The 26,719-nt window shown below is 42.3% G+C and overlaps 1 protein-coding gene across 5 annotated transcripts in view; it reads left to right on the top strand.

The window, feature by feature from the left end:
- The first annotated feature begins 3,307 nt into the window (after nucleotides 1-3,307).
- The window catches only part of LOC147633465 (ceramide kinase-like), a 61,351-nt gene continuing 37,939 nt past the window's right edge, over nucleotides 3,308-26,719 (top strand). For 2 of the 5 annotated variants that reach the window (XM_086806541.1, XM_086806546.1), the window contains exon 1: nucleotides 3,308-3,488. In XM_086806541.1, the coding sequence (XP_086662667.1) occupies nucleotides 3,451-3,488 (38 nt within the window). In that variant the 5' untranslated portion in view covers nucleotides 3,308-3,450. The remainder of the gene's footprint in view (nucleotides 3,489-26,719) is intronic. The other 3 variants (XM_086806543.1, XM_086806545.1, XM_086806542.1) reach the window with 3 other exon arrangements.

Raw genomic sequence — 26,719 nt, forward strand, 5'->3', positions numbered from 1 at the left:
AAATTGAACATAAATCAAGCTTTCAAATTTAACACATGAAAATACTACCTCTTGTACGACACAAACATTGGATGTAATCTTCTCCCCTTACGTGCATGGCATATTCTACACACATGAGTATTTTTTTAGCATTCAATTGCCAGAATAGACGATAGCCTCCAAAAATACAAAAGTTTGTGCTTTGCTTTGCACAACACTCTCTCTTTACTCAAAATAGAGAGCTCTTAAATATTAGATTACTTGGTGCTAGGGTGAAGCTTTTAAGCTTATTTACAAAATAAATATTTGCAACTCTATGCTTCAAGTCTAAGCTTGTAAAAATAAATAGATGGATGTGCACAAGGTAGCACTTATATAAAAAGGTAGCACAAGGTAGCACTTATATAAAAAGCTTGTTCAAAATAATAAATGCCTTCCAAAAATAATAATTTATGTGCTTCTACCTCAATCTTCCGAGTCCTCTTCACCTATAAAATATCTAATAATAAATTAATAAATAATTATTCAAACCGCAAGTATATGCCAATGTGCACCAAATGTATTAATATTTGAAATGAAATTACCGATGATATTAACATAATTTTGCATGACGCAAAATAATACGAGCGTCCCAATTATCTAAGAGGGTAGAATAATATTTTTAAGAGGCCTTAAAATACATTATTATAACAATATGTGTGTGTGTGTGTATATATATACATATACACATACGTGTGTGTGTGTGTAAAGATATATATATACATATGTATGTGGGGTGTGTGTGTGTGTGTGTATACATATACACATACGTGTGTATGTGTAAAGATATATATATATATATATATATATATATATATATATATATACTTATGTATGTGGGGTGTGTGTGTGTGCGCACACACACACATGCACATATATAGATATATATATGTGTGTGTGTGTGTATGTGTGTGTATGTATATATATCTATACATATACATGTATATATATAGACACACACACACACACACACACACACACACACACACAAAAGGCACAAATAGTGACATGAAAGCACCAAGCTGTAGATTTGACGTGAACCTTGCATAAGAGACTATGTAAGAGAAGAAACACGATTTCTACTAGTCTGGTGAAACACTCCATCTCTCTAAGCATTGAGAACATCCAGGATACACACACACACACACACACACACACACACATAAATCTCTCTCTCTCTCTCTCTCTCTCTCTCTCTCTCTCTCTCTCTCTCTCTCTCTGTGTGCCCACAATGGAGACACTATTTTTATCTATAGATGGGGAGTGGGGATAAGCCTTTTGTCCAAAACAAAGCACATAGGAGGTCACTAGAAGAAGAGGTCACCAATAGAAGAGCGTAGAAGTAGAGTTTCTCCAGAGTAATGAAAAATATAAAAACGAGAGTAGAGCCTCTCAAGAGTAGAAGTAGAGCCAGTGTAAAAGAAGAGTTGCTCAAGAGTAATAACAAATGCAAAATTATAGGAATATTTTTTTGATTATTACAACAATGTTAGTTTCATCCCTATTCAACATTGGAATGAAGAGTTACATTGTTACGACTCTTGACATACAAACATAATCAGCCAACAAAAATTAAAGAGCAAAAAAACTCACAACATAGTATTGGGTTTAGTCCGCCCCCTCCAGATGGTGGCTCCCCTCCCCATCTAGTGTATTTATATCTTTTTGAATTCCAAAAATAGACCCATGGAGCCAATAATAGCTAACTCCATCCAAATTTGGGTTTTCTTTTACAAAAATAAACCTTAGTGTACAATAAATATATTTATGTCCTACACATCTACACATACTAACAATGATTAAGGCTCAAATGTACACTTAACAAGACTGTGGTGCTTCACACGGCATTACTCATGCAACACTTAGTCTGGCCCCACTCTTGCATATGCAATGCGTCCAAAAATAATGGAATCACCAACGAACTGTACGCATGACATAATGAGCGTCCCTAATGGTCATAAAGGGTACTGTGCTAACATACATATTCTAAAGAAAAAGGAGTTATTAGGGGCCATTTAAAATCACATATAATTAAATATGATGAGGTAAAGTGAGACACCTAAGACCTTAGTTGTTGTGATATCAAGTTCAAATCCATCACAAGGGATCAAAGGACATTATCAAATCCATTAATTATAGCACAAAGAAATTGCTAATAAGAGATCTTGCAAGTACAAGTTCATATAACTTTCTAGTGAGACTTCTAGATCCATGAGTGCTTTTCCTTTCACCATCACACTCGTGACTAGTCCTTTCCATGTGATGAACCCATGTACATCATCATGAGATCACTCAACATGTACAAATAATCTTAGGACATTACAACCATTTTAAATGTAGAGCCTAAATGAACACACAATAACATTTTCAACATTATTATAATACTTCAACAAAGAAATTAAATGAGTTTAAAACTTTAGGTTCCCAAAGTTAATGGGGTTCCCACCAAATTTTTTCAAAGTGAACATGGCTTTATAAATGTTTACTTTATAGGGAAAAATATTTTATTCAATAAAAAATAGGCATTTATTACTTTCAAATAATATTGACCAAGACATAGGAATAAAAGATTCAGATTAATAACTACCAACTTTTGCTACCATTCACAAGTAAGTATATGCAATAATCTAGACCAAGACATAAGCTAAAAAGATTCAGGCTAATAATTACCAACGTTTGTGACCCTTCACAAGTAAGTAAATAACAAGAAAATGATTCTCTTTAAAGAGAGAGAGAGAGAGAGAGAGAGAGAGAGAGAGAGAGAGAGAGAGAGAGAGAGAGAGAGAGAGGATAAACATTTTTATTTTCTAACTAAATACATTTTAAGCAAAAAAGTGTGGGAACACTATAGGCATGCCAAAACGTTTCCATGGTTAGGTATTTAAAAGCCAAAAGTATTGAAATTTCCAAGATAGATAAGATGTGTAATCAAGACATAAATATATAGGCAATCTCAAGAATCCAGAATCACTGGCGTTATAGCAGGGTGGTTAGGGTATTCGAATGTCGGAACTTGGATTTGAACCGTGCTTTCTACACCCATGAGTTGCTTAAATAATCTCCTTTAGCACAATAAGTATTCACATAGAGAAAACGAGTCTAAGGTCTATACAATTAAACATATCCTTCTAATTTGATTTTGCTCGTTCAAATTCCTTAAAACATACACTACCAAATGGTGAAGCACCTCCACCTTACAAATGGAAAACAAAGGCATTTATAAATAAAACGACCCAAAATTGTGAAATTTTTAAACTTTAAAACTCTAAATTTGTGAAATTTTCAACTTACCTTTGTCTACAAAGAATTGCCAACTATTACACGGGAAAAATGTGCCAATAAGGAGTGACAAATATGAATTTATGGATTCAGCAGCCAAAATTTCTGAGCGAATTCTATCTCTGCTAGCGAGCACACACCAGGTTGTGATCCATGCTCTTGTCCACGCCCTGCAACTTTTTTAATTTCAGGTGATTTTTTTTCCCCAATGGATTTTGCCTTTACAAATGTTCAAATCGCTGCTTGCAGTAGACTAATCCCCAAACTAATCACACTTATGGAGCACTTACAGGAGTGATTATGCGCATATGGAAGAATCCCCATCATGAAATCTCACTGTGTATTCATGATGTTTTAGTCATACTTGGGTTAAGGCATGCTAGGTTTTATGTAGTTGTCTGTGTGCTACTGGCCCTCTTTCAAAGGTATGGAAATTACAAGCATTCCATTGTCCCCTTTGATGACCCAACATATGATCTCCTAATCTCCTAATATGTCTCTAAGGGTCATGCCAGGCTTTTGTGTAGTTGGTGGAAATTTAGGTGGCATTGTGCTATGGTAGCAACACTTGCCTCTGGGTGGCTCTGTGAGCAGCCTAGCGCACAGTCAAAGGGGCTCCAAATCAGCCCAAAGGCAAGTCCATAACAATTTAAGAAGGTCCAGGTATTGTGCAGTCCAGTGGACAGCAAGTAAGCCAAGTCTTGTACCTCTTTCTCTTGCAAGCAGTAAAGCAAATACATCTATAAGGTGGGGGCCATTGAGAGGTGGATAGGGACCCAACCTGGTGTTCATGTGTACTTCAGTAGGTATGATGGTACCACATGCAAGTGCATGCTACATTGGTATCAGAGCTTTGATAAGATTTATGCTTTAAAAAAGTGGAGACATTCTCTACTTTTATTGTCTATGTGGATAATTCATCTCTGAAATACTTTTGCAACTCTCTAAGTTGAGGGGAGAAAGGCTCATTGGTTTGGGCTTATGCAAGAATTTTATTTTGAGATCTGTTATAAAAAATGATCTACCAATAAAGGGGCAGATGCTTCGAGTAGAATCGTCCATGTGAATCAGCTTTTAGTTGTTGAGATTCAGTCTAACCTGTTTAATTCTCCTAAGGGCTTGTCTCCACCAAGAGATAGATTTTTGAGAAGAGTCTGGAATTTTTTCCAAGCTGCGAGGATGACCCCTATTTCTGCAAGTTTGATAGATTACTTCTCCCATTTTCCCTAGTTATGGGAGTGTAGGGTTATTGGACCAATTGGGCAGCCAATTTCCTATATAAAGGACTCTTGGATCTTCTCATTCCTATCGCTTCGATTTGTTTGAAGACAAAGCCTTCAAGTGCTTAAGCAAAGGAGATGTTCAAGTCCAGGGAGCTATGCATGACCAACAAGAAGCTAGCATCAAAGTCTCCACAGCTGAGCAGGCCATCCACCCAAGCAAGTCAAGCAGCCTGGTCTGCACAATTGCCAACAGTCAGCCCAGAATCAGCAAACACATCTTCACAGCAGGTCCAGACACTCCAACAAGTCAACGTATTGGTAATATCACTTTTGATTCAGTTATAATCTAGTAATACAAGCAAAAACATTGCTTGTCAATGGGGGCCCTTAAGTGGTGGATTGGGACCCAATTGGGTGTATCGTCTCTCTTTATCTCTTCATCTCTCTTCTCTTATTAGAAGCTAATTGCTTTTTTTTAAATGGAGTATTTACACACATGCCCACGCTATCACGTGCACACCTTAATCCAATGCTATGTTAGTCCTTGCAGCTGTCCAAAGGTCAAAGTTAGAGACCGTATGTGGGCAGTTTGGAGCAATTTTGACAGCTGTATAGGTCCCGAGGACATGCACCAGTGGTTGGGACAAGTCTTGGGCATAATATAAACACATTTTATGACATTTTTATGTCCTAAAAAGGGCTGGCCAACTTGAAAGTGTTGAAATCTTTGATTTGTCGCAATTCTTCGCGACAAGAGTCTTCAAAAGGATGAAGGGAACCTTGGGAAAGCTTTCCCTATGGTTCAACTTGGGAAAGGAGGGCTAAAATTAGGGTTTTCAGCAAAAAGACCAGAAATTACAGCAAGAGAGAGCTGTTTTGTTGAATTTCAGTCATTGGGAGTGTGTAGGAGAGTGATTAGCACCCGGAAACACTCTTGGAAGCTTGGGAAACACCTTAGTAAGCTTGGATATGGAGTTGGGAAGGAGAAAATATAGCCCAAAAGCCCTCACGAAGGAGGCGCCTTCTTCTAGAGAGAGAGAGGGAAGAGTGAGGTGGTGAGTTGTCCACTCTAGGTAGCAGGCAGGTGCTTTGTGGGGCAAGCTAGAAAGGACACATGGCTGGTTACTCCCTTTATACAAAGGGGATAAGGTATGGGCGGTGGACATTGGGTTATGTTCACCTTGGGACATCAGTGTGTGTGAACACCGAGCTGGTCATAATTTATAAGTGAGTTTTGGTCGCCCAAAACTTAATGAAGTGTGTACACACTCACTTATAGATTAGTGCTAACTCCTAAGGCTAGGTTTATAATCAATACTTACCACCTGTCACATGCCACATAACCATGTCAGTAAACAGTTTCACATGCACGGTTCACAGGCGGGCGTCCCTTTACTCGGAACTACACATTGGTCAAGCAAGCATGAAAACAGCATGCAATTTCAATTTCAAGCAAGTACATAAAGATGCTATGCAATGCAGCATTGGTATGGACAATCCCCGTTCATGAGACTATACCGAAATAGACGTGCTCCAGGCAAGTACATGAGGTACTAGACCCGATGGAACACCAATCCACCAGGCATTTTCGGGCATGTACACAGAGGCACAAGTCCCAACGGAAAGCCAAGTCCGCAGTATCACATGAGTGGCATTAATCCCCGGCATATACAACTGCCATGGACACTAGTCCAATGTACATACATGATGAAAAAGCACGGGTGGACCAATTGGGTGGCCAAATGGTGACACTGCGCCTGCCTGCGGCCTCTTGTGCCACCAGCTGTCATGCCCTGAGCTGCGCCGCAATCTCCTCACCTATCTCTGCCAGCACCCTGCCACTGCCCAACGCCATGGCATAGCTGTCGTCATCATTGCTGTCATCCATTGCCATCTATCACTGACCTCGCACCAGCTCTACTCACTATTATCAATTAATTTGGGCCTTTTTCAAATTGCAGTAAAAATCTTCAAAGTAGGGCTTTGCACTCACTAGAATTTGGGACTTTTTGGCAAAATCAGGCCTCTGCATCAAATAGGAGTTCGTGCAAGCGTAGAAAAATTGGGGATTTACAAATTCAGCATTGTGCATCAACATGGAAGTCAACAAGCACGAGAAGTTCAATGGGGCCAACTTCCCAACATGGCATATAAAGATGCGCCTCCTGATGATGAGAAATGGTATCTGGAACGTGATAACGGATTAGACATAAAACCAAGTGAAGGAGCTGAAAAGATTCGCACTTGGAATGATTGAAATGACAAAGCCATGTCACTCATTGGGCTTGAGATGTCTGACAACCTAATTTATCATGTGGCCTTCAACAAGAGCTCAAAATAGTTATGGGACAAGTTAGAGAACTTGTTTGGCAATAAAATCATTAGCTCTAAAGTATTTTCTAAGCAAAAAAAAAAGGCTTGAAAATGAACGAAGAAGAAATTTTGGGTGAACATTTGAGCATTGTAAGGCTTTATATCTCTGGCTTGGGAGTTACAGTGGATGAAGATAAGAAGTTCCTGTATAGATCTCCAAATTTTCAAGCGATTTCTACAGGCTCCCTATACTACTGCCCCCGTGTCAAACCTCTAGGGTCTCCTCGTCGAGACTGCTCCTGGCCCTCGGCTGCATGAAGCAGGTGCACCTTTGCACTAGATCGAGGCTCCTGTCCGCAGAGCTCTCGCATAGCCTCTCGAGACTCTAACTAACTGACTGACCTTGGCCACCCTTTTATTTAGGCTGTTGGCCGGTCACCGGGCATCCACACATGGGTGTTCGCCCGTAAGTTCATCCCCAGTCCAGTTCGCCAATCTGCCTGCCTAGCTCCAAGCTATCCTAAGCGTCGAAGCTAGTCTTGTGTGCGTGCTGCACACGGTGGATACACTATGTGCACATGACATACTCCCCCTCCTCTAAGAGCTCACTCCTGAGCTCGGTAAAAACACAGGGTAATCCCTTTGAAGGGTAGTCAATGTCTCCCATGTAGCATCCTACTCAACACGATCCTTCCACTTGATCTTGTATTCCGTGAGGAGCGTAGGCCGCAATCGTCTTTCACGAAATCCAAGAATCTTTTCCGGTTCGTGTGGCATAAATGTTATATTCTCGACATCTATGATTTCTTAAGGAGTAACTAACTGGTCTACCCTCCACCCAGTACTTCCTTAAGTCTACTAACATGAAATACGGGATGAACTTTCACATGAGAAGGCAAGTCCAGTTCATATGTAATTGAACCAATCTGGTGCATCATGCTGAAGTCTTGAAAATCCCATTGTAAAAGGTGATCTAGGTTGAAACCTGTACATAGGCATAAAAGGAGTAAAACCTGTACTCGTATGCTTAGTATTGTTGTATGCAAATTATAACATAGGAAGATAATCCTCCCATGAACCCTGTCTTTTGGAGACATGCACGAAGCATGTCCTCTAAAGTCTGATTCACTCTTTCAGTCTGGCTATTAGATCGAGGATGATCTGAGGAACTCAAATTCAAAGTTGTTTCCAACTTCTCAAAAACAAGCCTCCAAAAGTCACTTGTAAACTTAAGAGTCCGTATCACTGACATTGTTCTGCGGTAAACCGTATAGTCTAAACAATTGCTTGATAAACTGTCTTGCCAATTGCGTAGCCGTAACAATCTTCCTTGTAGGTAAAAATCTAGCCATCTTTGTCAAGCGATCTACCACAACCCAAATAGAATCATGGCCTTGACGTGTTCTTGGCAATCTGGTAATAAAATCCATGGAAATACTTTCCCACTTATTACCTGGGATTTGCAAAGGATGTAACATCCTAGCCTGTCTAAAGCGTTCAACTTTATTCGCTTGACGAATCTAATACTTGAGGACACAATCTTCTACATACCCTTTCATCTTTGGCCAATAGAAAGTGTCTCTCACTAAAGCTAATGTCCTGTGTACCCCGGGGTGTCCAGCAGAAGGGGCATCATGACACTCCGTAAGAATCTTGGACCTAATGTCTGGGACCTGCGGTACACAAATTTTGTCATTACGGAATAGTAAACCATTCCGAATCATTCACTAGCCTCCCGCAGCTTGAATCATAGGCGAGTCTTGGTCAATCAATGAGCTTCCATCCTGGATCCTCTGCCAATATGGACCAAAATAACTATCAGTCCTGCAAAGCCCTCTCAATGACTGAAATAAGTCACTGGAAATCTCGGTGAATGACAAAATATTCATCTCTCTGGTTTGACTAAGTGCATCCGCTACATTGTTCATGGACTCCTTGTGATAATGTATCTCAAAATCAAAATCTTGTATTAACTCTGCCCATCTAGCCTTTTGTCCACGTGGATTATCCGCAGCACACACATACTTGATTGACTGATGATCAGTCAATACCACAAACTTGGAGTCATATAAATAATGCCTCCAAACCTTGAGAGCATAAATGATAGCGTAAAGCTCCTTCTCAAGGGTCAGCCAATGAGATTAAGTGTTGTCCAGCTTAAACAATAGGTCTACCATCTTGGAATAGAGCAGCTCCGATCGCATAGTCACTCTCATTGGTCTCAAGAACATAAGGCCGACTAGGATCGGGCAGTACTAAGGTAAGTGCTTCCTTGACTTTATCTTTCAAAAGTTTGAAGGCCATATCCAAATTGTTATTCAAAGTGATAGGCTGATTCGACTTACGTCCACGACCTTTCAACAAGTCGGTCATCGGTAGTGTGAGCTGATTCGACTTACGTCCACGACCTTTCAACAAGTCGGTCATCGGTAGTGTGAGCTGAGAGTACTCCCGCACAGATTTCCGAAGAAAAACAACAAAACCAAGAAAAGAACGAAGTTGTCTCACCGTCTGTGGTATCGACCAAGCCAAAACCTTTTGCACTTGGTCATAGTCAATGCTCAACCCATCTCTTGTAATCTTGTGTCCCAAGTAAATTATTTCTGTCATGAAAAACTCACATTTACTAAATTTAGATACAATCGATTCTATCTTATAATAATCAAGACAATTGTGAGGTGTCTTAACATGATCCTCGAGAGTACGACTATATACTAAAATATCGTCCAAGAACACTACCACGAACTTTCCCAAATGTTCATGAAAAAGATCGTTCATCATTTGTTGGAAAGTGATTGGAGCATTGGTCAACCCAAAAGGTAATACGAGAAACTTGTAATGGCCATACCTAGTCTGAAAGGCGGTTCTTTCGACGTGTCTTTCATGAATACGTATCTGGTGGTAGTCAGTACGTAAATCTATCTTTGTGAAATACTTCGCTCCTACTAAACAATCAATTAGGTCATCTGATATAGGGAGAGGATAGTGGTTCTTAATTGTCACTTTGTTCAGTCTCTTGTAATCTACACACATTCGCCAGGTTTGATCCTTCTTTCTCCTAAGTAACACAAGCGCACTCCAAGGTGATTTACTTGGACGGATCTGGCCCATCCTCAAATAGTTAGCGAGTTGTTTAGCCAACTCATCTTCCTCAGCTTGGCTCATCCTGTACGGCGGAATGCTAACAGGTTGAGCACCAGGGACTAGATCAATATGATGATCAACTGCCCTTTCGGGTGGTAAACTCGATGGTAGCCCCTTAGGAAATACATCTTGAAACGAGTCAAGTAACTTCTTTAATTCTTTGCTTTCAAACACACTTAATTCATTAACTTCCATTACGAGAAATGAAGAAAATGGAATCAACACACAGTGAAAAGCAATGTGCAAAGAAGAATCCATTATAGTAACAAAATCGACTGTATTTACAAGAGGTCCCTGAGAGGGATGTATACAATCACCTTGAATGCAAAATTGGGTGTTCCTATGCGCAAAAGAAAGAGAATGACTAAATCAATCTATCTGGATCTTAAGGGTCTTAAACCACTCAATCCTTAATAGCAAGTCTACATGCTCCAGGTGCATAACACCGGATTGGTAGCTTCTCCACCTTTCAATCCCACACTTACCGACCCGCATATGATCGCTAGGCGTTGTGTCCAGACCCAACTTCTGCACAAGTTTGTAATTTACAAAGTTGTGTGAGCTTCCGGGATCCAGAAGAATGTGTATTCTATGGCCGTTCACTTCTCCATAAACTCGGAGAGGATGCAAATGAAGCAATGTCACTCCTTGAGCTTCAAACCCTTGAAAAGATGGTTTTTCGTCGTTGGAGTTGAATTAGAATTCTTCGAAAGTTGGTCTGTAGACTTCCCTTCTGTTGTGCTAGTCATTGGTAGCAATTTGGCGCGGAGAACTTCCTTTTGTGCTTGTTCCCTTGCTTGGTTACGGTCTTCGTTTTGGAAGAGACCATCGTATCATCATAAATACGTGCAGAGCGAATGGCCTCGTCTAAAGTTTTATCTCGTTATTCTTGACCTGTAAACGGTACGACTTTGGTAATCCTGCTACGACGAAACCCAAAAGAGTAGTAGATTCCATCTTCATAGCTTTCATCTGCAAGTCTCTAAATTTTTGGAGGTAGACCTCATAAGTGAGGTTCTGTGAGGTCATGGTCAATTTGGCAAACTGAGCAACTGTCGTAGTTGTCCTGCTTCTTGAGGAACTCCTTCTTGAAAGCTTCTTCAAATTGCGCCCAAGTTGTCGGCTTAGGTTTGAGTTCTTTCCACCAGAGCAAAGCCTTGTCCGAGAGGAAACCTGTTGCTAAACTGAATCTTTTTGTCATCGCCATATGGATGAAACTGGAAGTGGACCTGCCACTTATGTAGCCACGTGTCCACAATCTCCTTGGTACACTGCTTTTGCTCGCCCCTGAACTACTCCGGAGTGCTGTTGGGGCCTAAAGCAGATGCCAAGGTATCCATGCTCGAGAGAGTAGACAGTGTAGTGGTCATCAAAAGCGAGATGGAAGTCTACAAAGTTTGCATCTGCACAGCTACTTGCGCCTAATGCTCTGCGAAAGAAGCATCGAGAGTGACTTTAAACTCCTGAAAATCAGATTTAGTCACGAAATCTTTGAAAAGATGGCCGTTGGCAGCCTCGAGAGCCGGCAGGTCTTCGTGTTCGGGAGCGGGTTCCATCTTTGATTCTTGGGTTGACATCCCGGAAGAGGAGAGGCGAGGAGAAAACTAAGTCGTCGAGAAAACAAAAGCTCCCGAAGGCCGAGAGAGATCCCGAGCACAAAGGGCTCTAGAAGTTCGTAGGGGTCCCGGTTGCCAAGGAAACAAAAAACGAGATGCTGCAAGAAGTCTTCTCGAGAACTGCTCTGCGGAAACCCACACTGGTTTTTTTTTTTTTTTTTTTGGAAGCCCACGTTGCCACGCTGAGGTGTTTTAAGCCCATGCTAGATAAAAAAAACTCCCACGCTGGTTGTGTTTTTTTTAAAAAAAGAAGACACGCGAGTTGCTTTTTAAAAAAAAGAATGGGGCTATATTGTAAAAAAAAACGTGAAAAGCTTTAAAAAAAACGTGGAGGAAAAAAAAAAGTGAAGGCTAAAAAAAACACCACGCCCGCCACCTGCCAACAACAGGAAACGTTCTCGGCCTCTAACTCACAGTTGACAAGGCTTTCTTCTCTCCTTGCCAGAAAACAACACTCTCTCCACATGCCATCCAACTTGACCCTCTTCGTGATCACAACCCAACTCGGGTTCTAGCGATGCAAAGAAAACAAACTGTTCTTAAAAAAAAAAAAACGGGCTATGACAAAAACTCATATCTTTCCTTTGATCTTCTCTTCTCTACCTACCGACTTGCATGCCCTCTAGGCACACTTTGATACCATTGTCGAATCTCGAGGGTCTCCTTGTGGGGCAAACCTGAAACAAGACTCCAAACCTCTAAAACAAAGCCAAAAAACCATGGAGGGGGTGCAGGTCTCACTCACCACCCAACCACGACAATCGTGGGAAAAGCCCACAAGTCTTGGCTGTCCCCACCGAGCCACGAGTTGAGCTAACTAGCCAGACGTACCGACTAGCCTCTACCCCATGACGTCCCATACCGCCATGAGGCTACCCTCGTGGGCCTTGAGACTGCTACTGGCCTCGGCTGCATGAAGCAGGTGCACATGTGCACTAGATCCAGGCTCTTGACCACAGAGCTCTCGCATAGCGTCGTGAGCCTCTAACTAACTAACTGACACTGGCCACCCTTTTATAGCCTCTTGGCCCGTCACCGGGCGTCCGCACATGGGGTGCCTGCCCGTCAATCCATCCCCAACCCAGCTTGCCAATCTACCTGCCTAGCTCCAAGCTATCCCAAGCCTCGAAGCTAGTCTTGTGTGCGTGTTGCACACGATAGATACACTCTGTGCACATGACCCGCACCCCCCCCCCCCCCCCCCCCGCTACACACTTGAGGTCCTCTTCTTTCCAGCCCTCTCCCTTCTTTGTTTTGCTGCACACATCCTTTTGCCCGCCGCCATTTTCTTCCCCCTTTCCTTCCCAACCCCTTCCTTGCCCGCCATTTCACGCCCTTCTGTGTACTACTACCTGCCTCCTGCCCGCCATTCCCTTTTGCCTTCTCCTGAGCTCAGAGTTTCTGGACCCCCTTCCGTGCGCGCCTTTCCGCCTCCACCCAACCATTTGCTCCCCTTCTTTCTAGCTTTGTCCTTGCTCCTTCGCCTGTTTTCTTTCTCTCTCCCTCTTGTCCTGTTGCCTTGTTTAGACCCCATCCTCTTCGCAGCACTCTCCTCCCCTTCCTGCACCCCCCCCGGCTCCCTCCTCTTTGCTATCCTTTTCCTCCGCCTTGCTCAAGTATGGATTACTCTTAATTAGGGTTCAAGTGAGCCTTTTTATTATCATTAGTAGCATAGCTAATTAATCCTCTCAAGCCAAGCCAACCATCCATTTCTCTCAAGACGAGCTTGCGGCCCTCTTCGCTGAAATCGAGAAAGACTCCAAGACGTTGCTCATAGGAAAAATCTTTGGCTCTCACCCCTCACGTATCCAGGCTTGTGATTGGTGCTGGCGGCATTGCCTTCCGACTTCACACTCCATTTTGAAGATGTAAGACTACTTGGGAGAGGATACTTATATACACTAACTAGAACCAATCTTACGGATAACCTCCTTTCCGTGAGGCACAATTCCCAAATAAGATTGTTCTATTATCTTTTAGTACCTTACGTACTAGTTGACCGACCTTGCATACTATAAGCAATGAAGAGTAATGAAACCGGCCTTCAGAAACTTGACGGTAGGTGAGCACACTTAATCACACTTAAAACTCTTTGCAAACTGGAATAATAAACTTGGAGGAAGAAGAAAAAGAATAAGTGGAGCTAGAGTGCTCCTGCACAAAAGACCAATTGGCCCCAAAGCGTGGCGCTCCCGTCGGTATTTATTTATCACTCGAGGTCGGCGTAGCCCTTGTACAATTCCCAAGAAGATGCCTCCTTACTTCACGTGGAGGAGATCTTCTCAAACTTTCACCCAGTTTGTGTTGTGGGATACAAGAGCCTTGGCTCCCTATTTATACAAGTTTAGGGGTGAAAAGCTATGCTTTTCCCCCTTAGAGAAAAATCTATTACAAGTGCTTTTCCCAAAAAAAAAAAAAACCCTCTTCAAATAGCTTTTCCTCTCTCTCTTATTTTTTTATTAAAAAAAATAAACGTGTGGCGCTAGCGTTTTCGAAAATCCCACGCATCTTTTTCTCTTGCGTGTTTTGGGCTGCCCGGCGCTTTTTCTCTCCGGCGCTTTTCCTAGCTGCCCGTCGCCTTGCGTTCAGCTTCTCTCCTTTGCTTGTATGCCTGCCCACCTATGTGGCAGCAGCCAGCCTTCGCTTCTGCTGCCCATCGCTTCGCCTCTCTCTCTCTCTCTCTCTCTCTCTCGCTCGTGTGCGCCCGCCTACCTATGGGGGTGCCTGTGCCTTTGCAGCCAGCCGCCTACGTGGCAGCACTTGCAGCCATGACAGCCTGTGCAGCCAGCCGCCACGTGTCAGCTGCAGTCACCCACGTCACCTACATGTACATGTGCCACGTGTCAGCTGTTGATTGGGCTGACCCACAGGATGCCTCAACTGCTGACTGGGCTGACCCACAAGAAGTCTTGAGAGAGAAACTGCTACATGTGCAGCAAGGTAAGAGAAAAACACATATATATACCCATGAACATGCACACACACACACCAAACATGTATGTGCATCCACACACGTGTACAAACTTACACATGCATATATAGGATTAAACATGATTAGTGAATGCTAAACAGGTTTAAACATGATCACAATGCTTAAGAAAAAGAGGGAAAATACTCAGTCCTGTAACATACCCCCCTCTTAAAACAAAGCAATCATCCTCGATTGTTCATTCAAAGGATTTGCCAACTAAAACAGAACCTAAGAGAGCAACGAGAAAGCTATGTCCTGCCAACTGAAACAGAACATGAGAATAACATAAATCAAGAGCATCCACCTCGTGAATAGGCATGTCCCCGTGGATGCTTTACCTGCTCTGCTCATGGCCATCCCACAGGACCCACGATCAGTAGTACATCATGAACATGAGTAAACACTGATGCTTATCAAATGAAAGTCTAGAATAGGCATCCCCATTCTCTCAAAAGATTCGTATATCCATGAATCAAACCATGTGACTAGTATACATATATCATAGAAATCCCATAGGTAGATATACTGTTAGTTCAGTATCTTGGGTGTGTTGATAAGAACACCAAACGACTTCCAGATCTCATCCAAGTGAACTCTGTGACAAGGGAGCGGAGTCACCCCCCTCTTGAGTAACAGGTAGTACTCTGGAATCCACAGCTGAACCTGTTGAAACACTTTCTAAGGTAGGCTCCAAACCAAAAGCCTCGAGGTAAAGTTGTAGTATCCTCGGTGAATCTGCCAAGTCACCCTCCTCCATCCACTTCGAATCCATAGGTGAATAGTTCACAAACTTCACCAGATATCGACGTGAAACTTTTCCTCTGACTTTTCTTTCTTTATGTGCCAAAATCTGTTCTGGTTGAAGAATCTCATCTAGTTCTTCGACTTCTGGTTGTGTCTCATCAACCTGATTTGTAGGCACCTCACCTCTGAAAGGGTTTAAGAAGACTCACATGGAATGCATTATGAATCCTCCAATGATCCGGTAGCTGAAGACGATAAGAAACATCACTCATCTTCTCAGTCACCTTGAAAGGCCCATAGTACCGCATACTCAGTTTAGGATATAAGTGCTGTTTACCTTTCATTTTCTTGCCCATCTGTTTGTGGATGAAAAGACAATGAGAACTTCAATGAAGTCTTCATGTTATCGAACAATGCTCTCCAAAACAAACTCGTCATCCGAGGATCTCGGTCACTGACAATAGATGTGGGCATCCCATGGTACTTGAAGATATTTGTCAAAAATATCCTCACCATTTGCTCTGCATTAATCTTCTTCCTGACTGAAATGAAATGGGCCTGCTTGCTGAAACGATCCACGATAGTCCAGATGCCATCATTCCCGCTCTTTGTCCTAGGAAGATCAAAGATAAAATCCATAGCAATACTCTCCCACGGTCTATCTGGAATAGGCAAAGGATGAAGTAGCCCAAGTGTCTTTTGACGGGCATACTTCACCTTCTGACAAATGATACAATCACGAACAAAAGCATCAGCATCCCTGCGCATAGTAGGCCAATAAAAGAATGCCTCCAAAGTTTTTACTGTAGCCTAAATACCACGATGGCCAACATAAGGCGGAGCATGGCATTGTGTCAAAACCTTCTGCCTTAATTGAGATGTGACACACAATTTGTCATGCATCATAAAAAATCCTTTCTTGAGAGAATAATGATCAACTCACTCTCCTTCAGTCAAACGATCCAAAATCTGCTCAAAATTTGCATCATGAGCATACTGTTCTCACATATCATCAAGTTCATGATGAAAGATAATAGAGACGGTGGCCACATGTGGTTCCCTAGACAAGGCATTCGCAACCACATTCTTTTTGCAATCCACATGAACAATATGAAAGTGAAACATGGACAAAAAGTTTGCCCATCTCATATGCTTCTCTGAGAGCTTCGTTTGAGTAAGGAAGTATCGAAGAGTCTGATGATCACTCTGAACAATGAAATCAGCCCCAAGAAGGTAATGCTTCCAAGTAGAAAGAGCATGAATAATCGCAAGAAGCTCCTTCTCACACACTTGTAGATTTCTTTCTGCTGGTGACAAAGTTCTACTCTCATAAGCAATAACATGTCCATCCTGCATAAGAACAGCTCCAATGCTATTCCCGCATGCATCACACTGTACCACAAAAGGTTTATGTAGATCTTGTAAAACCAAAACTGGACCAGTGGTTAGCTTTTCCTTATTCGGTGGTGAACTTCCAGGAATCAAATCAATCCCATGATCCTCAAGCGTAGCAAGTGGCAACTCCCCTGGCAAAGCCTCTGAAAAGCAATCTTGAAAACTTTTTAGAAAATCCATTCTTTCCTTGTCCAACTCAGACAGGTTGGAATCTGTGGCATCCTGATTCTCTTTAACAAACACTAAGTAAACAGAAAGGTGTTTCTTTATTAAACGAGAAATGGCCGAGGCTGATACAACAGGAATAGATTCCCCTTTAAGCTTTACATCAAGAGTGTGTTCCTTATTCTTGTGAGTGAGAGAAATTTTCCTATTGAAAGTATCTACTACCGCTTTAACTTTATGGCACCAAGGCATACCCAACAAAACATCACAATCCTCCAACGGCATAATGTAGAAATCATCCTCTCTATCCGTGTAGGTCTGCACACTGAGACGTAGTTTCCCAATGATCGGTGTAACCTCAACCGAATGTCCAGGACAAGCCAAAGTAGCCTCATGCAACACACCCATCTCCTTTGGTTTGATGTCCAACTTTGCCGCAAGCTCGGGGGTGATGAAGTTTGCACGAGCCCCAGGATCGAAAAAGATCAAAACTTCCTGATCTCGAAGTCTTCCCCATGCTCTACACAACTCTGAAGATGCATCCCCTTGCTTCAACCCTATCAAGTCAGGTACTAGTCCAGCGGATGGTTTCTGTTTCTTTGCTTTAGGCTCTTCCTGTGAGTCATCTGCGTTTTTAAGTGCTCCCTTCGGACACCTATAGTACCGATGTCCCTCTTCTCCACAAGAGAAACATTTGTCGGCAGCTATAAGTTCTTTCTTTTCTTCATTTGTTCTTTGCGGTAAGGGCTGAAATTTCCTCTTCTTGGATTGCCCCTTCTCTCGTGGTTCAGTGTCTTTGTTGTCCTTTGACTCCTTTGCCTCTTTAAATGCCTTCTTTAAGAAGAGACGTTGATCCTTAAATCCTGACATCTGACCAGTAAGCATGGCATATCCAGTCTGAGCATTTTCTATCATCTGAGTCATATTAATGACCTTTATTTTAATGCAATAATCATGAAGCTCCTCGGGTAACCCACAACAATATGTCTACCTGCTCAACCAGTGACACGGGCCTAAAGGATATGACCGGTAGCAAAGCATCCCAAAATTTCTTGTTATATTCTTCCAGATTGCTACAATCTCTGGAATCTAATCGATGCCAAGCTGTCATAACCATAGTAGCAACAGAACGGGAACGGGAACGGAACGAAAGCCCCATTAGGGGAATGGGAACGGGCCACAAGGGGAACGGGAACGAGGGGGAACGGTAAGGGGGAACGAGAGGGAGAAAGAGAGGGAAAAGTAAGTAGCCTTGCTGCCTTGCCTTGGAAAGTAGGAGTCAAAGTCTAAAGAGACTCGAGAGAGGAGCCCACTCGTGACTCAGAGCTGTCAAGTACGCATGCCGCACGGGCCTAGGAAGTACGTGGGTAGGCGACAATAGGGTACGTCTCTCAAGGATATCCACAGGCGGCTCGCAACAACAGGTACACTTTTTCTCTTTTTTTTTTTTTTCTTGGCCAAACATAAAAAACGTTCCCCAAAGGGGGAACGGCAACCAAACGTTCCATGAAACCGTTCCCCCACGTTCCCCCACATTCCCCTGGCCGTTCCCATGCCAAATCGTTCCCCCACACCCGGTTTAGGCATCTCAGCCTTGGGGGAACGCGTTCCACCGTTCCCAAGGGGTGCAAACGGCGTTCCCCTGCTACTATGGTCATAACATCCACCTCAAAAGTTGGTGTCAACCATAAAGAAGAGAAGATTTGCTTGAACTCCACCCAAGTGCTAGGTGCTATTGCCTAATGAAGAAGTGTCGACCACCATTGAAGAGCATTTCCCTTTAGGAAAGAAGCTGTCTTTCGTACCTTAGATGCCTCTGTGAAGTTACCACCAGAAAATGCCGCATCAAATTGTTGAATGAAGGTGAGAGCCTTCAAATGATCCTTTGCACCACTAAAAGTAACAAACTTTATTGCAGCACCACCCTCTTTATAATCTTTTGGCTTCTCGCCCTGAACAAGATTATCATATGGATGTGGTTTGAGAAAAGAATTGCCCACAGCATTAGATCCCATGCCCATCATACCACCTCCCATACCAGGCATACCAAAAGCACTTCCGCCACCACCACCATAAGTTCCATACATACCTCCTGGCATACATGCATACCTGGTTGCATACCATAGCTCCCAGTCATGCCCATGTTGGGTACACCCGTCATGGAATGAAAGACAAAGCCTCCTCCGCCAAAGTAACCAGGATGAGAAGTATTAAAAGGGTTTCCATGGGTAGGTGGGGGAAAAGAAGAAGAAGAATCAAGGTATGGCTGAAAATTTGGGTAGATGGGAGCCGAATGTTGAGGCTTAGGTTTCTTCTCAGACCCTTGCTTCCGTGGTTTAGAATCAGCTTTGAAGTTTTGTGGAAAACGTGAATCCTACGTGAGTTCCATTAATCCCTCCATCAAGCTCTGCATCTTTGCTTCATAGGTGGCATCATCATCTTCAAATTCTGGCATATCGAGAGGTAATTCTTGCTCGCTTTCCTCATCTTCTTCAAAGTAGTCATCCTCTTTTGAAGATAAATCCTTCATCTCCGCACTAGTTCCAGCCATCGAATTAAATGTGTCGACCACAGGCTCGCTCGCTCCTTGAAAAAGTTGACGATGAATCCCGGCAATGGAACCTTGAAACCGGCCTTCAAAAACTTGACGGGTGGTGAGCACACTTAAAACTCTTTACGAACTGGAATAATAAACTTGGAGGAAGAAGAAAAAGAATAAGTGGAGCTAGAGTGCTCCTGCACAAAAGACCATCTGGCCCCAAAGCGTGGCGTCCCCGTAGGTATTTATTTATCACTCGAGGTCGGCGTAGCCCTTGTACAATTCCCGAGAAGATGCCTCCTTGCTTCACGTGGAGGAGATCTTCTCAAACTTTCACCCAATTGGTGTTGTGGAATACAAGAACCTTGGCCCCCTGTTTATACAAGTTTAGGGGTGAAAAGCTATGCTTTTCCCCCTTAGAGAAAAATCCATTACAAGTGCTTTTTCCAAAGAGAAAAAAATAACTCTTCGAATAGCTTTTCCTCTCTCTCATTTTTTTATAAAAAAAAATAAACGTGTGGTGCTAGCGTTTTTGAAAATCCCACGCATCTTTTTCTCTTGCGCGTTTTGGGCTGCCCGGCGCTTTTTCTCTCCGGCGCTTTTCCTAGCTGCCCGTCGCCTTGCGTTTAGCTTCTCTCCTTCGCTTGTACGCCTGCCTGTCTACGTGGCAGCCAGCCTTCGCTTCTGCCGCCCATCGCTGCCCGTCGCCTTGCGTTTAGCTTCTCTCCTTCGCTTGTACGCCTGCCTGCCTACGTGGCAGCCAGCCTTCGCTTCTGCCGCCCATCGCTTCGCCTCTCTCTCTGTCTCTCTCTTGCTCGTGTGCGCCCGCCTGCCTATGGGGGTGCTTGTGCCTTTGCAGCCAGCCGCCACGTGTCAGCTGCAGTCAGCCACGTCACCTGCATGTACATGTGCCACGTGTCAGCTGTTGATTGCGCTGACCCACAAGAAGTCTTGAGAGAGAAACTGCTACACCTGCAGCAAGGTAAGAGAAAAACACATATATATGCCCATGAACATGCACACACATGTACACACACACACCAAACATGTATCTGCATCCACACACGTGTACAAACTTACACATAAATATACAGGATTAAACATGATTGTGAATGCTAAACATGTTTAAACATGATCACAATGCTTAAGAAAAAGAGGTAAAATACTCAGTCTTGTAACAATTAAAGTAACCATTTACCCCCCTTGGCCAATTCCTTTTACTTCTCGACCGTCGACTCAATCGAGAAATTCTTTTGTGGATGAGACAACCTCAACCTTGCTCGGTCAAGTCCTTTCGATTACTCGTACGTTGGCATAGCACACATCACTAGGCGTCCCCCCAAGTACCTTGAGTAACCGGTCATTAACACTAGACCCTGCCTTTTAAAAGTTTGGACGTCTTTGAATTTGGATCTAGGTAATAACTTCTTTTTCGTTACACTTCAATAAGTGAAACAATGTCCACATAGACATTTCTTTTTATTGGTAGACTTTTTTCAAGCAACTTATTTGCTTGATAACTTTTTATGCATATATAAAAACAATTATAAGGTTCCTTGTACCATGTCTACTACCATTATGGAATCCATAACCACTCGTAATAATGCCTCTCTTTAATATGGTCAACTTTTCTTTTCACAAATGAGTACATGTCATTACTTTCTTTTACAATCACACACTCATACCTTTACGATATATCACCACCATGAGAATTTATAGTCTTTCCTCTTTTCCAAGGATTTAGACTCTTATTTACAGATAGACATGTCGCTTTTATCGGGCATTAACTATCTTTACCAGGCATTAACGATCTTTTTCACTTTTGATCCTTTATTAAGTGATTCCTTTGAACCACTATCTTTTTAAGTGATACCCTTTTATCACTAGTAGCTGCATTTTCCTATTTGAGAGTTGTCTCTTTTAATCTGAACCACTATCTTTTTAAGTGATACCCTTTTATCACTAGTAGCTGCATTTTCCTATTTGAGAGTTGTCTCTTTTAATCAAGTAATTCCAAACTACTTGATAGCTAGGGTCATTAGCACATTTTTCGTTTAAGTGAGCCAACAACTCACTTTCTACTTGAGTAAAACTCAACTCATTTATCATGGGTGCTCGACTAAGAGCATCTGTCTCACGACGTTAAATTTTCTTTTTCTATATTTGATTTGAAAATCAAACTCTTGTAGGATTTCAGTCCCTTCCTACCTTTTAACTCCTTTTGGGTACTTAACCATTTAAGACTTTCATGGTTAGACAATACTTCCAAAGTGGCACTATACAAATAATGACGCTACTTTAAAAAAGCATGCACAATTGCAAATAGTTCTTTTTCATAAGTTGAATAATTACTTGAGCTTTGTTCAACTTTTACTTTCAAATAATTTAGTTTTTGTTTTAAAATTAAATAATTTGTTTTTCCTCTATAATTGAAATGCTTTTCTAAGGTGCTCAATATGTTCTTGTTTATTTTAACTAAAGACTAATATATCATCAATAAAAACCACCATGGATTTTCCTAAATATAGAAGTAGCGAGAACATTAGCTAGACCAAAAGACATAACTAAAAACTCAAAGTGCCCAAAAGATGTCCTAAATGCTGTTTTTGGCATATATTCAATTCTAACTTTTACTTGATGATATTCAGACTTTAAATCTATCTTACCAAAATATTTAGCACCTTTGAATTGATCAAATAACTCATCTATCCTAGAAATAGAAAATTTATTTTTTATTGTGATTGAATTTAATCCATAATAATATATGTACAAGTGAATATATATGCATCTTTTTTCTTCACCAATAATATTGATGAAGTCTAGAGAGACTTACTTGGCCTAATAAAGCCTTGTTCTAAATATTCAGCAACTTCTTGTGTTTCAGTCAAACTTATTCTATAAGATGACTTACTAATTGGCTTTGAAAAGCTTTTGGCAATGTTTCCAAAATAACATCTTTAAATTCTTCTAATAAATTGTTTAAAGAAGAGTTAACTACTTCACAAATACTTGAATCAAAATTTTCACAATGGTTTTTAAACTGAGACATTGCATAACAGAATTACATATCAAAGGAGAAGATGGTACATTGTGCTCTCCTTGCAATGTAATAAATTTTCCTTTATACTCAAATGTTAGTGTATTATGCAAATAGCTTCTCAAAAGTATTTTTCCCAATGAAAATAATTAAAGTGTGCATTTCTTTAGGCTTATCATTACCATTCCCACTAAGTTCTTGTCCTTGGGAATTAGGACAATTCCTTTTATCATGTCTCGGCTCAAGACAAGAGAAACAAAGTTTTTCTTTGTAATTGCCTTTTTGGACAATCCTTCTTACCATGCCCAATGGTATGACAGAAAAAACATCGGTTTTCTGATTGATAGCCTCCAGTGATGCCTCCTTTAGTCTTTTTCTCGGGGGTTTTCTTAGGCTTGGATTCCTTACCCCCTGAACTAGAGCTAGGACTGTTGTCTGTCTTAGTGTCTTTAGAAGACGAATTGCCCTTCCCCAGTTGGGGTTTGGTACTCGACTGTGATAACTGCTTGGGCTTGCCTCCGTTCATCTTCATTTCTTCATTTTGAGCGAGAGTCAAAGCCCGGTCATATGTATTGGGTTCAAAGTTACGAACTGTGAACCGGATGTTAGGATCTAATCCACGAATGAATTGACCATCTCGATCTGCTCAGATAACCCTAACTACTGTGCTAAAGTAATAACCTTGCCAGAAAACTGAAGCACGGGTGACCCGTTCTGTTTGAGTCCATAGAACTTGTCTGCCAGGCTAGTCATATATACTGGGGTGGGAGAAATATGGTCTTTAGGTCATGGACAAATGTATCCCAGCTAAAAGCTGTGACACATGTGGTCTGGTTTGTATGAAGATTAGACCAATGCTGCCACCAAGTGACTGCCTCACCAGTGAGATGGGGAGCCGCTACGTGGACTCTATCCTGAGGATCTATGATCCTAGCTAATGGAAAATGAGCAGTAAATTGATCAATGAACTGATTAACTGCTAAATGATCACACTTACCATCATACTTATTGAAATTTGGTTGACTGCGAATGACGGTAGTTGATGCTGCGGACTGCTGGCTGGTGGCACCTGAGGCGGGGGAAGCTGAAGAGAGGTGCTGTTATCTAAGATGAATGGCCTCCTTTTCCCTTTGGTGAACGACTAACATACGTTCTCGATCGAGCTCTCGTTGGTGCTCCCGAGCGGCGAGTTCAGCCTGACGGGTCTTCATCGATCATGCGTTGGGCTTCCTTATAGTTCCGGTTTTCTGCTTTTTCTTGTTGTTTTCTTGCTTCTGCTTTTGCTTTTTCTTCTCTCCGTCTGGCCTCGTCTTCTCTTCTTTGTTGTTCCATCTGAAAGAAGAGGGAGATGTAGTCGGGGGCTGGAGGCGGAGAAGGACGTGCTGCTGTTGCCTCCAAGAGTTGGAGATGCTCCATGAGCAGCTGGTTTTGAGCTCTAAGAAGAGCTATGGTGTCTACTGTAGTCGGAAGAGCAATGTCTCCTTCGGGGGAGACATCTTCCGGCTGATGGGTACTCTCCTCTGTAGACATGATGCTGAAGTCGGTGGTTGTGCCGGAACGCAATCTAACCATCCAAGGATGCCCTCACGCTAGGACATGGTGTGTGTAGACAAGCTGAATCTGATAACAATGTAACATGTAGCGGAAGTATTCGTATTGGAGAATCCTGTCACACAAATGCTCACACCGTCTTCTGTATCTTGAGTTTCACGAGTTTAGCAATCCACTTTAAGACTTCAAACTTTTAAGAGATTTGAGAGAGAGAGAGAGAGAGAGAGAGAGAGATGAGAACTGGACACCGTATGGGGTCCCGAATTACCCATTGAAGGGCCCCCTATCCCGTTACCGAGATAGTATTTGCTTTATTATCTTTGAAGAGACTAACGGTGTGACTGACGATAAGCCAAACGCAAGACCTCTGAAGACCGAGAGTTGGGCTGAACTATACACGACTGTAGAAGCACCAATGATGTCCAATCTCGAGCCTATGCACTCTTCCCAATGGAATGAGGGAGGGATGCAAAGCTGAGGCTGAGAGAGGGTTTGTTTGGGACTGTTCCAGACTGTGTATGAATGCTGCGTTTTACCTTCACCAAGTGGCTGGAGCAAAACGATGAGTAGATTAATGCTGAAAACTGTATGGATGTAGAAAACGCAATGTGGAATGCTAGCTGAATGCTGAAACTGCTGCGTTTTGCTGATGTATGCTCATGCGTTGATGCACCGAGTGCTGTAGGAGGAAAACGCTGAGGTATGCTGGCTGGAAACTGCAATCGCTTTATGCTCCTTGTGCTGAAGGCTCCAAGCGCTTGAATGCTCTATGCTGAATATGATGAATGAATGAATGAATACCATGCTTAGCTATTTATATGGGCCACATGAGCTAGTCGGCTGGCTACAGGGCTGGCCGACTGCTCATGTCCACATAAAATACCTAAATGATGTATAAAATACTGGAAATTATGGGAAAAATACTAGAAAATTCCTACTAAATATTCTGATAAATACTAGATGATATCTGAGGGTTCTGCAATGTAGGTGTTTCACTAAGCAAAGTGACATGGGTCTTTGGTTCTTGTGGGCCCACTGCATATGACCTGGTTGAAAGCATAGTTGTCAGGTACGATACCGTATGGTTCGTACGATATGATACTGTATGGGAAAATACGGTACGATATAAATTTTTTTCTTATCGTACGATAAAATACAGTGTTTTAAAAAAATACTTATAAACTTAGGTATTTCCAAGTCCTGATATGGAGTATTTTAGAAAGGAGGGAAGCATCATAGTACAGAGGAAGCTCAAATAGCCATAGATAAGCAAAAAAAAGACCACTAGCTTCCAAAAAATTTAACTTTTTTGGGAAAAAAAAAATATTTTCGAAAAAAAATTTTCAGAAATTTTTTTATTTTTTTGAAAAAATCCGTACGGTATTCCGTACAATAAGGCGTCGTACGCCGTACGAAAACAACCCTGGCTGAAAGATGCCTTGTCTCGCCACGAGACAACTCAATAGGCAAGGTCTTTTGGCTTGCATACCGACACTGTCCCCATGATGTACATACTTGGAATCCATATGGCGTTCAGCATGCATGAATCGGTTTCCTCCTGTGCCATGAGGAGTGGATGCATGGCGAGAAGTGATCGATACTTCTTCTTTATGCAAAAATGATCTCAACCTTTGAGAGGTTGGGTCTCCATGCTTCAAACGGGGTGGATTCTTGAACATGAGCTGTCCATCCTCTCCCTCTTTTAGGTCACCCTTTCGGATAAGATAAGAGAGTGCCAACTCCCTTGGCTTCTTGCCCACTTCTCGAGCCATAGACTCAAAAGTCATGTCCACCATAGCATCAGCTTTGTACATGGGGGTCCTTATGCAAGAATTTCAACTCTTGTCTTCTATGACACTTTGTACATGGGGGTCCTTATGCAAGAATTTCAACTCTTGCTCTTTTGCCTGCAAGAGCCTCTTCATGTGCTCCAACTCAGCCCTTAATGCATCGGGCTCTTCCTCATGCATGGGTTCTTTACCACGTGATGGCTGTCCCATGAATGCACTGTCATAGACTCTCTCAAGAGGCTTATGCCTTCCATGCAATGCATCGGAATCCCATGAAGCACTTGATTGGCCCCTCGAATTCGGCACTTCCAATGGGTTGCCCTGGCTGTCCATTGAGTCAAGTGTTTGTACTTGCTTCCAATCTCAAAACTTCGTGTCTCCTCTTGAGAAAGAGAGATGACCGGGCTCTCATACCAATGTGACCGCTCCCTACGGGAGACCTACAGATCGGAAGACAATATACACATATTTAGAACACTTAATTTAACTGATATTAACAATGGAAACAACATCAGCAACGTAAATATTGGAAATACACATGACACCAGCACTGGGCTGGAAAGGGCCGGGCCCCCTCTCAATACATTTTGTATTTCTTGGAGTATTTATATGTACAAGTGTTACGGGCTTGATAGGCGAGATTTCTCCACCAGGGAGTGAAAACAACCAAACAAACTGGTTCAAGTTGATGAAGATGTGTTGGTCGGAGTAGCCTCAAATCACAGGCTCATTCCTACCTTCACTGGGTGCACACCTGCCTTTCACTGGTTTTCCGGGACCAGGCATACCCATACTAACATAGGCCTAGGGTACACCGTGGAGGGACATGACCTGGTTCTCCCCAATGAGCTTTGCTCCCAAATTCTCTAGTGAGTCAAACCTTCACTGGCTCTCAGAAGCTCTGAGAGCGCGGTTAACAACACCACATAGGGAA

This window comes from Cibotium barometz, chromosome 12, assembly GCF_041138505.1.
Source record: "Cibotium barometz isolate CiBa-2024 chromosome 12, ASM4113850v1, whole genome shotgun sequence".
Lineage (NCBI taxonomy): Eukaryota > Viridiplantae > Streptophyta > Polypodiopsida > Cyatheales > Cibotiaceae > Cibotium > Cibotium barometz.